Source organism: Caloenas nicobarica, chromosome 25 (genome assembly GCF_036013445.1).
Source record: "Caloenas nicobarica isolate bCalNic1 chromosome 25, bCalNic1.hap1, whole genome shotgun sequence".
NCBI classification, from domain to species: Eukaryota; Metazoa; Chordata; class Aves; order Columbiformes; family Columbidae; genus Caloenas; species Caloenas nicobarica.
In genome coordinates this window covers 6,465,764-6,477,610 of record NC_088269.1, presented here as the reverse complement: position 1 = coordinate 6,477,610, position 11,847 = coordinate 6,465,764, and the positions used below count along the sequence as shown (strand labels likewise).

General features: G+C 43.9%; 1 protein-coding gene across 2 annotated transcripts; it reads left to right on the top strand.

The window, feature by feature from the left end:
• The first annotated feature begins 1,142 nt into the window (after positions 1–1,142).
• On the top strand, positions 1,143–11,591 carry PLAT (plasminogen activator, tissue type). 2 transcript variants are annotated; one of them, XM_065651811.1, is made up of 14 exons: positions 1,143–1,230; positions 2,601–2,694; positions 3,707–3,746; positions 4,163–4,294; positions 4,703–4,816; positions 5,182–5,356; positions 5,919–6,010; positions 6,260–6,434; positions 6,759–6,844; positions 7,234–7,429; positions 7,919–8,055; positions 8,144–8,284; positions 9,021–9,169; positions 10,039–11,591. In XM_065651811.1, exons 2-14 carry the CDS (start codon positions 2,617–2,619, stop codon positions 10,195–10,197), a joined length of 1,674 nt encoding a protein of 557 aa, XP_065507883.1. In that variant the 5' UTR covers positions 1,143–1,230; positions 2,601–2,616; the 3' UTR covers positions 10,198–11,591. The 2 variants fall into 2 exon arrangements, with proteins under 2 accessions (XP_065507883.1, XP_065507884.1); XM_065651812.1 differs by lacking the exon at positions 4,163–4,294.
• The last annotated feature ends 256 nt before the right edge of the window (positions 11,592–11,847 follow it).

Here is an 11,847-nt window from a genome sequence, read left to right as displayed (position 1 = left end):
AGATGTTGCTTTCTCCCAGGTTTGCTGGCATTAAGCACTTCGGTGCCACTGCAAAGGGAGGTGCACAGCCAGAGCTGCAGCATGGCCAGTCGCACGTGCTGAACCGGCCAAGGCCACCATGCACAGAGGTGTCCCCTGGGGACGTGGACCAGCTGCAGGACGCCACTTCACACAGCATCGCTGAGGCTCAACAGTCTTGACAAAACTATCCCTAGACAGGATCAGCTTAGAAATAAGCCAGTGGACAGTGCTCAAGAGAGCAGACACAGTTGTTGCTCACTTCCCTAAAACATGTCAAGCGCTGCAAATGGCACCCACACCACACTCGAGACAGCTAGAGTTGTCCTTAAGCTGTGAAAAGCCAGGAAATAATATCTTATGAAACCTTCCCCAATGGCTGTTAGTTTGTTAGCATCTTTAATCTAGAAGGCCAGTCACGAATAGCTGTTATCTTTAAAAATAATATAAATTAGCCCCTGCCTACTCAGTAGTGTCCAGTCATCTTTTTCTCAACAACTGGGAGTCCCTTCTGGAAACGGTCAAATGTAGCTGCCCTTAAATCATATTTATAGCAGTAATGTTATCACCAGCATTGTGACTCTCAGAGAAATACATGTGACAATCTTGACATAGATTTCCACACAGAGAGGAGATAAACATTCGGAGTAACCAGTGTTTCACCTTTTCCAATATGCAAAATAACCGTTGCCATGCTTCTCAACTGAGGATGCTGCGCAGCCACTTCCTGAAAGTGGAGGTCTCTCACACACCATTTCTTACATCTGTGTTTACAGTAAATTTTATCAGAAACCTGATTTCTAGGATGGGACAGTTCATTGCAGCTGACACATACTATTCTCACTGCCGCTGAAACTTAGCGTTCAACGGGAAAAAATTGTTTTGAAGCCTGAATCTGCTCTCTGACTAGAACAAAGAACAGAATAAACTGGCTGTAAAACCCAGCGTGCCCCGCTCTCTTCAGCCAGCAAGCTTTCCTGCTGTCCTGCTCAGAGTCACTCCGATCGCTCGGACACAAGTCTTTCTGTCCTGGATCCCCAGATCCTCGGGAGCGGGAGGCTCGTCCCACTGCCCGCTGGAGTCTCCACCCCCTGAGTGAATGGTTAAGTAGGACCGGAGCTGCTCAGAGACATCGGAGACGCAGAAAACACAACACCAGGCTGGTCTGGGAAGGAAATCATCAGCAGAATACAGAAGAGAAAAAGCAAAAAGGTAGGTACTACTCTGCACCTGTTTGCAAAAGTGCCCTTCCCATTTTCAGCATTGATGGCATTGAATACTATTAAATATTATTATTAATTAATAGATCCCACTGAAGCACCATGGTAGTTAACTAACTGAGCTACTGCCTTGCAGCTTTTGAGCAGATTCATAATGCTGGCTAAAGCTGCTCACTTTCAGTTGTTTGCAGAAAGCTCCAGCTATTCCGGGGAAAGGGCTGACAACCTCAGGCTCGGACGGGTTTGCAGGGAGGAGTCTCCTGCACTAAGAACATTAGCAAAATAGCTTAAAACAAAGGAAGAGGTATGGACCAATGTCTTGATGGCAAGGAGAGACCCAGAGAGCTGGCTGTGAAAGGATAATTTATCACCTCCCCGGGAGGAGATCAGACTATGCCTTTGATCCCAGGCTCCCAACCAGGATAATGGAGGGGCAAAGAGAAGGGCAGGTCTGCTTCCGTTCTCCCTAAACACGCTTATTTTCAAATGCGGCCAAAACTGCAGGAAATACTGAGAACGATTCCCAAAATAAAGCCAGAGTTTGAAATATCCATTTTCTCCAGTGCCTTGAAAGACTACACGATCTTACTTTTTTGTTTTGTTAATTCTTTTCCCCAAAAGCATAGGTCTGTCCACTGCTATGTTTTAGAGAGAAACAGTGCAAGGCTGATACTCATCTGCTCAGTTTAGAAAAGGGATACAGAAGCACTTTTTCCAGAAGGCAGGAAAACGCAGCAAGGATCTGCAGTCTTTTGCCTGAACTAGATCAAGATAGTTGTTCATCAGCTGATGCATCCTCTACGCAAGACAGCAGCCCTCACTCCCACCCAAAGAAACAGTCTGTGCAGAAAATGAAAATCCTCTTAAACTACTATTGTCATGGACTGACCCTTCAGCAGATTTTTGTGCCGCTGCATGAGATCTCTTAGGTCGGCCTCAGTGACCTGAATCTCAGTTAACGCTTTCCAGTCAGCATTACGCTCGTCATTAGACAAATCCGTCTCTCCGATAACGCACACGATACTGTTGGCTTCCAGCAGCTGTGGGAAAAAGAACTTGGTATTTACTCCTGCCAGTGTTATTCCCCAGAAAACACGCTCTGAGTTTCCTCCAGACCTAAAAGGACGCGCTTTAGCTTGTGGGGTTTCTAAGTTTATCAAGTAAAAGCACATCTGAGTCTAGCCTGGCAGGGACAGCAAGACAGCCAGACCGTATGGCTGAGAATTGCAGAGTAGAAAGTGTGTTTTAATGTAAAAATAATTTTCATCATTTAAAACCTTTATTTAAACTTACAACCTTGAACTCTATTCACGCTGTAAAATGCCTTTGTTCAACATCTTATTTTTTCTTTTGTCTCTATAGATAACTTGAGGAGGCGATGTGGAAAACACTTGGAATGGAAGGCAAACTCCCCTGTCTCCTGCTGATGGGAGCACTCGTGACTGCTCAGTGCCAGGTAAGAGGCTAATGCATCAAATAATGCCAGCAGCACCTCCTTACCGTTGACTCCAGCTGTCTGCATCAGACAGAAGGAGAATCTGGTTATATATCATCAGAGATCAGAGGGAGGAAAACTTTACAACGTAGTCTACCTCTAAGCTGGGATTTCCAGTGTGTTATCTTGGCTGGTTTTCATTTCAGTAAGCAAGTATTCTCCAAATCTCCCTGGTGTGTCTGTTCACTGTCACCTTTCACTGTTAATAAGAGTTCCATTGTGATCACCCTTTAATTTTCTTTCTATTGTCATCACCTTCATCATTACTCTCACAACTGGACACTGATGGTTTCATGTCCCCTCACTTTAAGCCTCACATTGCACAGCTGTCCTTTTACTAGGGTAAACCCTACACAATTCTAAAATGTTCAGTCTCTTTCTCAAAAAATTGCTATTTCACCCACCCTCTTTATGTTATTCTTTCTCTTGTGGCCTCATCAAAGCAGCTTTCTAAATTGGTTTCTTCCTTAAAACTTTATAAAAAATATTTTATTTAATTGACTGCAGGAGACATATCTCGCAAATGTAAACAAGCTACAAAGGCTTATGGGGAAAATGCATGTCAATGAGCAAAAATAACTGCTTGTTCACATTTATTTCTTTGGAAATTATTTGTTTGAACCTCCTTCAAATAGCGGACAGCTGACAAGCTTCAGTTAGCACTTGCGACACCTCAAGAGCACATAGTCACTTCACGTGTGAGATGAGTACAGCACATCCCAAGTTCATGTCACACAGATGACAAGCAATCACCTGGTAATCTGTGGCAACTCAACGATTTATAATTCTTGGTACCCATGCCGAGGTACTAAAGGCACTTGTCACTTTACTATCTGACAAGGAGGGCAGACAGTTACTCAGAGCTCCCTGATTTACAAGACCTCAAGAAGAGGACTGGCTCTTTGGAGGCATTTGTTCTCTCAGTTTTCTTAAGAGAGCAGTTACTTATAGAATTAACCTTCTTTGCTTGCAGGACTTACACATGCGTTTCAGACGGGGAGCCAGATCTAGAGGTAAGCCAGGCAAACTACAACCGTGTTACCTGGAGCTTTATGGACGCAGGAGGGGAAAGCAGATGGTGCTGAGGGAACGGAGTCTGAAAGCTGTTTGTCATGCTTATCGGCATGAGAGATTCAGAAGGCAAAATACCAGACTGCTAATACCATCCACAACTCAAAGAACAAAGTTTCCCCCTCCCTCTGTTTTTCTTCAAAAAATAAAAAAGCCAGTCAATAGTGGAACGGTACATCCAGTGACAAAGCAGTGAGAGAGATGGGACAGTGGTGGTCTGAGAAGGAAAAAGGGTCAGCCCATTAGACAGATGCTCCCATCATGGATTCTTTTCTCCTGGAAAGAGAAGGGAATTCTTTTGCTCAGCCAGGTCTTTTCCCTGAATCTCTAAAAGAGGATTTCCTTTCTCCAATTACAGCCATTTGCACAGACAATTCATCTGCAGAAATTTACCACCACAGGGGGACCTGGCTGAGGCTCTCAGGGAGCAGAATAGAATACTGTAGGTGCGACAGTGGTCGGAGTCGCTGCCACACTGTGCCTGTCAGAGGTGAGTATGGAGAAGAAAAAGAGAAAGGAAACGGTGGGGGATGAGAGACTGTCCATGTAATCATCCTAAAGAAGAACTCCACGGTCAGGAAAAGAGTTATCACACAGAAAATTTGGCTTGGAATAGCATAGAAATGAAAATACTAATATATACTGACTCAGGCAGGACTAAGCAGGACTGGGCGAGGGGCTGAGGAAGGCTCCCTAATAGTCTATGTGGAGAGAATGGAGCAAAAGAAGAACGTAAGCACTACATGAAAAGACTGTGAGCACACAACAATAACAGGTAGGCAGGGAAAAATAGAACAGGCTGAAGGAGACTAACAGGAGAGGAAAGGCGGGTATACGTTGCCAGCTTCTTACTTCTGTGAAATCTAACAGTATTTCCTGGCTTCTGCTTATTCCACAGCCTGCGCTAGAAATAAATGCTACAACGGGGGCCAGTGTTCACAGGCGTATTATTCCCAACAGCTCTTCATCTGCCAGTGCCACCAAGGTTTCTCTGGGAAGCAGTGTGAAATAGGTGAGTGTATCGTGTCACTTACTGTGAAGAATGCTGCTGGTTTTAGCTGTGCAGTGCAGAAGGATGAGGTACCCAGAAGCTGCTGCTGTATACGAGGCTCTCTGTTAAGTTGCCTCTTTTTATTCTAAAGCTAATATTACAAAAAAATTTGAGGAAGGACACCTGGGCTCTTCTCAGTGTCTCTTAATAAAACTCTACATTTTGGAGCTGAAGACCTTAGTGTACACTTACAGTCTGCCTGGCAAGGCATTTTCACCAACTTACTAGACAAGACATCTGGGAGCCAAATTTAAATAGAATAGACACTGAGGAAGCAGAGTTTGGGATGCTGTCCTTATAGTAACATTTTGTTCCCTTTTGTTCAGATACTGAAGTTCAGTGCTACAAAGATGCCGGAGTAACATACAGGGGTACCTGGAGCATGACAGAGAGCGGAACCCAATGTTTAAATTGGAATAGCAATGGCTTGATGGACCGAACATACAGCGGCCGAAGAGAGGATGCTGCTGAGCTGGGACTGGGCAATCACAACTATTGCAGGTGAGGGGCTGATGGTCACAGGTCAGAGCCACAGCAATCAGCACATTCTTAGAGCCTGGAGCACAGGAACTGTCTGCAGCAGCCTCATACCAAGCACAGAACACTCTGCTCAGGTGCAAATACAGCACAGCCCACGAGCAGCAATTGCAACTTCCGCGGACATATCTGAACTTCAGATCTACCTAGACTGGACGCTTATACTAGAAAACGCACACATCTCTCACCCCGTAGTCTTTCCCTTGTCCCTTCTCAGTGCCTAAAACTCCCTTTGTAAGCTAGTTCCCTGCAGCTCCAGATCTTGCTTAAAACTCTAAAAATATAGTGCTTCCTCCACATGAACCAAATTGCACAAACAAGCTGTTCGCTCCTGCTAGCTACTGGCTGTCTCATGCTCACCGCCATGTACTCCACGATTTTATGAATAAAATAGGAATCTAAACAACTTCTGCTGGTTCAGTCCATGTCTTCGCTGCAGAGCATGATTAAGTTACCAAACTAGATGGCAGACATGGGATCAATAACAATAGCTTTATAACGATGCATAATATTGTAACTCTTTCAGAAACCCAGATAAGGATTCCAGACCTTGGTGCTATATCTATAAAGGGGGAAAGTACACCTGGGAACACTGTGGTGTGCCGTCCTGTTCAAAAGGTACATGCCGGGGGACAGGGAATGGACTTTAGATTCACTGCATATATAAAGGTTCTTTGTGGACTTGTGCTATTTCTGTGGCCTGAAAAGTTGAGACTCTCATGTTAAATCATGTTTAAGCTTTTAATATTTATGACACTGAGAGACTGAGATAGTATAGCTAATATATAGATGCCTTGACAGAAATCACAGTTAGGAACAGCTGACAGGTTCACGTGCATGAGTTAACGTGCGGCTTTCTTATTGAAGTTGGGAATATCAACTGCAAATCTGGAAGAGGCACAGATTACCGAGGCAGCCACAGTGTTACCAGTTCTGGAGCTACTTGTTTGAGGTGGAATTCTCGAATCCTTGTCAACAAGTTATATACTGCTTGGAGAAAAGATGCTTACCAGCTGGGCCTTGGTAGTCACAATTTCTGCCGGTACGTAGTCAGTTGTAGAATGAAAAAATCCCAACATTCTTTGTGGTACTCTTGAGGCAGGACCCTAGTTTTCTCCATCACGTCAGGAAATACTTCACTGCTGGGAATGAAGCTCACTGACCACAATAATTTTATTCCACCTGACCTGTCTGTGCTTCTCTAATATCAAACTCCATAAATGCAAATTCCCTGTGCCCCGAGGGCCCTCTCTATCTCCAGAAAAAAAATCAAAGAGAGTACACTCAGGTCACAGTCTGCCACCTTTAGGTTTCCCCAAACTCCCTGCAGATCTGATAATACAAATAACTCTTTCTTGTGCTGCAGGAATCCTGACAATGACAGCAAGCCCTGGTGCCACGTACTGAAAGGAAATCAGCTCACATGGGAGTACTGCAATGTGCCTACTTGCTGTAAGGATCCTAGCACTCCTGATTCTTCTCTTTCTTTGAGGCATTACTGTTCTGCATGTCATTTGTATTAAACTCAAGCCTCTCACAGTAAAATATGAGCTGGGGGAACAAAGCAAGCTTTTTGGAGTAGAAAGAGATGCTGTGGCTCCACTCTCACAGAAGTGCCTTTTTCTCTAAAGACTGCAGAAAGGGAGGACAGAAAAGGCGGGGTTTCCTTACTGTATTTTTCAAATCGGAATACGAGTTTCCTAGGAAACAGGAATGAGTCAGATACTAAGCAGTTCATGCCAGGCTGCCTCAACGTGCACTGGCAACTAACAGGCTCTTGACCCAAACTCAAAGCCAGAGTGCCTGAATAAAAAGCCTGTTTCTGGGTTTGTCATCCACAGCCACCTGTGGCTTACGGCAGCGCAGGGTACAGCAGCACAGGATTAAAGGTGGCTCCTACGCAGACATTGCAGCTCACCCATGGCAAGCTGCCATCTTTGTGAAGTATCGCCGAGTGCCTGGAGAGCACTTCCTCTGTGGAGGAATTCTGGTCAGCTCCTGCTGGGTTTTGTCAGCTGCTCACTGTTTTGAGGAAGGGTAAGTTGAGGATTCAGTACTGTCTGGGAAAAAAAAAAATCTGGAAGAAGGAAGCATCCAGTACAGCCTTACTGGAAGGGTAAAAGATTGGAAAAAAGCTCTTTATCCTCGTAGGTCGTTGTACACTAAAGATTATCAAGTTAATTGGGCTGAGCATTACAGGCAGGCATTTATTGGGCAAACTAGCAGCATCGCATTAAGCTACCACAGCAGAATATCAAATAGCTGAAGAACAAAGTTGTCAATACAGATGCAGAGCGTTCTGAAACTTGAGAACAGGAAGGGGCTGGCAGAGGAGCTTTGCCATGACGGCTGTAAGCAGTTAGCACAAAACCAAAGGCAAATAGGACACTTGAAGGTCAAACCGCCTGGATAATGAAGTAGTAATAATGCTATAAAAAGAAAAGCAGAAGCTCCAACAGCACATCTTCAAGGGAAGGGTTCCCTGCCGTTAACATGGGAAGAAAGTAAGGCTGTCTCATTCTTCAGCTTTAGTACAAATCAGCTGAAGATTGTGCTGGGCAGGACTTCCCGAGCAACTCCTGAGGACAATGAACAAAAGTTCCAAGTGAAGAACTACACCGTGCATCAGAGATTTGACTCAGAAAATTTCAACAATGATATTGGTAAGAACTTTTCTGACTTCGTGACTTCAAAAGTCACAGTTGGCTCAAGTTTGTGATTAACAAAATGGGGATTTTTTTCCCTCTTCAGCTCTGTTGCAGTTGAACTCGGATGCAGAAGACTGTGCTGTTGAAACAGCCACTGTCCGTGCCGCCTGCCTCCCAACACCAGAACTGCAGCTGCCCGACTGGACTGAATGCGAGATCTCTGGTTATGGCAGAAATGAAGAATGTAAGTAGAAGATACTATGTCCAAAGTTTGGGTCATAAAGTGTTTTTAAAGTGCTTTTAAAGCTAGTCTTCAGCATGGCTCACAGGGAGTACAGGATAAACTCTCTGAGAGGGAAAGGATGCTGCAGCTGTAATTCAAAACTAGACTGAAAAATAACAATCCTGCCAACTTTCAGCTTTGTGAAATTGCAGATATGCAGGAGAATAAAACCAACACCCAAAACAAACAAACGAATCCCCTCCATTCCAACATAACACAAGTGTACATTCCTATGCAGTTATTCAGTACAGCACATGAGAAGGCATCTGATTTTCGTTAGTGCAACTCTAATACTACAAGTCAGGATCCTGTTTCGTACAGTTAGTGATTTTCATAGGCACTTGTGTGACTTCGTTTTGATTGATGTAACTGTGCAAAGACGACTTATCCAAGAAACGTCGCAGTCTTTAATTTGGAGCCTACAAAAACCTCTTTAGCATTTAAGCTTGCTAAAGAAGCAACGTTCTCTCTCAGCTAGATTTAAGCTCTTCTTACTAGTAAACCAGAACTCCCATGAATTAAAACCAACCCTTTGGCAAGGAAATATTATTTTAGCCACCCCCCTGCCCCCAGCTACTCCTGTTTACTCTTCCCTAAGCTACAGAAACTGAACTGTGATTTTTTAAAAAAGTGTGTGTATATATATACACACATACAGAGACATATATACCTATTTATATTGTCATTTTTCGTCCAGTCTCTCCATTCTATTCAGAGCACCTGAAGGAAGGCCACGTCAGACTGTTTCCAGCCAGTCGGTGCACAACACAGCATCTAGACAACCGGACAGTTACAGACAATATGTTATGTGCAGGAGACACCAGGCATCTTGACGATGCCTGCAAGGTAAACCCAGTTCTGTTTCTCTTTTCTTTTTAGGTCTGTCCTCGACAGTCTGAGCTAACCAAACAAAAAGCTTCAGATAATAGCTTAAACAAGTTCTGGACTTGGTTACGTGAAAGTTCTAGTCAACTTTTGTTGAACGGAACAGAATTTCTGGCTCCCCTTTCATTTTTATTCCCCTGCCCCTCATAGCTGGGAAAGCAGGACACACTTAACCAAGAAAACCAGAACAATACAGACTGAAAATCCCAAATATAGGAAATACCATAAAACTGAGCAGGAAGCTCCACCTCTGCAGCATTTCCTAATATTTTCTCTTATGTGAGCATACAAAACACTCAGCAGGAGGTTCTGTACGAGGAAGGGGGTGCCGCTCTACTGAAAAATGGAGAAAGGAAGAATAAAGGCCAAAAGATGATGGAGAATAAACAGCTGTAACATGAGGAAAAAGGAGGGTATGCATTCGGTCCACATCCTTTCTGTTTAAACAGCTCATTAATAATTTTGCTTTACTGTTACACACGGCAGTATAAAACGCCTTGGATCTTTGCAGCTTGAATAAGAGCATTCCTCTTTTTGATCTTATCAACATCTCACCTACATTTCATAAGAAAGCGCCACGCAAAGTGAGACGCTTTAGTGTCCGTTAGATTTTTTTTGTGTCTCTACCCATGAGGGGAGCATCGAAAGTGTCTGGAACGCAAACGTGGCTTATTTGAAAGTGGTGTTACTAAGAGCTCTTGTTTTGCCTGCAAACTCCATAAGATATTTCCGTAGATGCTAGTGTACCACTAAAGCCAGCGGGGGAGAAAACAACACAAAAACAAATGAACAAAAAAGGAGATTGTTACTAACCTGCTGCTTCTCTGTAGGGTGACTCTGGAGGGCCTCTGGTCTGTATGAAGGATGATCGTATGTATCTAATTGGAATCATCAGCTGGGGAATAGGCTGTGGCCGCAAAGACATACCTGGTGTTTATACAAACGTGAATCGTTATCTTGACTGGATTCAGGACAATATGAAACCCTGAGAAAGAAAAACGAACTGTCCACAATCTTGTGGCCTTCACAGCTTCCTTCTGGATGCTTTAAGGATGCAGACAGGGCTTCCTGTTTGTTCAGATGCGACTTTCAGTACAAGAGGAAGACAAACTGCAGCGTATGGGAAGGGCACATTCTCAAATTACTCTCCTTTCCTTATTACAGGTTTTTGGGAGATAACACCCCTTTCCCCCCACATCCCCAAGCTTTCTCCTGGCACCAAATCACATGAGTACAATCAAAAATAAATTTTGGCCCAAGAGAATAAACCAAGAGAGACCACCATACATCCCATGAGCAGCTATGTTGTTTTGAGAATGGGTGTGAACTGAAGGCAAATGGGACAGATTTGATTTCCTGGAAACTTCATCCCTTTCCTCCTCGTTTGGCTGTAAATTTGGAAGCCATTCCAGTCAGGCTTAAGCTCTGTCCTTATACCATTTTACTTTGGTTATTTAAGCTGGTTTCAGCTTGATTCCGACAGAAAGAGCAAAGCTGTAGCCATGGGCTGCTTCTTTCCGTATCAATATGCTGCTTGCTTTTTCAGTTTGGAACTGATTCATTAAGTGAGTCTCAGCTTAAACTCTCTGAGCAAATCCAGGATGGCATGCTTGTTAGGACATTCTATTCTTCCATTTGCTCTTCCTCCAGGTAGGAACTAAATATTAAAATTTTTACCTATTCCATATTTAAACACCAACCTTATCTGACACGGAATCAACACATTACTTTTTCATTATTAAATTTCTATGTATTATCATCTGATACGAAAGCGAAGGCTCTCCCTTGAGCACAGCAGGGCAGAACAAAGGGCAAGTGTAATGGTAGCAGCTTTAGATGCCTGCTAGATTTGCCATATTCAAGATCTTTCAGGACCTGAGTCAACATCAGCATTTATTGTAACGGAAGTACACAGCTATGCCTCACATCATCTACCACCTCGCTCATACTGCTCTCTGCTGCCCCCTTCTGCCCGGTTTCATCTTTCACTCCATAGGAACTTGCAGCCATCTCAGACTGACAAAGAAAACTTGTCGTAAGGGCCAGACACCCTTATGCATATAAGAAGCCTTTCAAGATCTCAAGTAACATGAATCACTTCAACAGGAAAGAAAAGATACTTTAAAAAACAAAGCTACAAAGCCAAAGGACAATATCAGTACTTGAGGAGCAGGAAGGTGAAGAGGTTATTTCATTGTCTTCCTAATTAAAGCAAAGCTCTTAGCCTGATACCAAAACCCCTATCTCATAAACAAAAATGGTTCAGCTGCATTCCTAAAGACAGTTTCGCTGATGTTCTAGGAGAAGAAGGACAAGGGGTAATGCTTTTAAACTAAAAGAGCGGCGATTTTAGCTAGACAGGAGGAAGAAATTTTTGCCCCTGAGGGTGGTGAGAGCCTGGCCCAGGTTGCCCAGAGAGGTGGTGGATGAACCATCCCTGGAGACATCCCAGGCCAGGCTGGACGGGGCTCTGAGCAACCTCAGCTGGTGAAGATGTCCCTGCGCATGGCAGGGGTGGCACTGGGGGAGCTGGGAAGGTCCCTTCAACCCTAAATGTTCTACAATTCTAAGAGCTCAGCACTCCTTTTGGGAAACACAAAGGAAAATTAGCAATGAAGTAATTCATTTTAGCTTTTTGG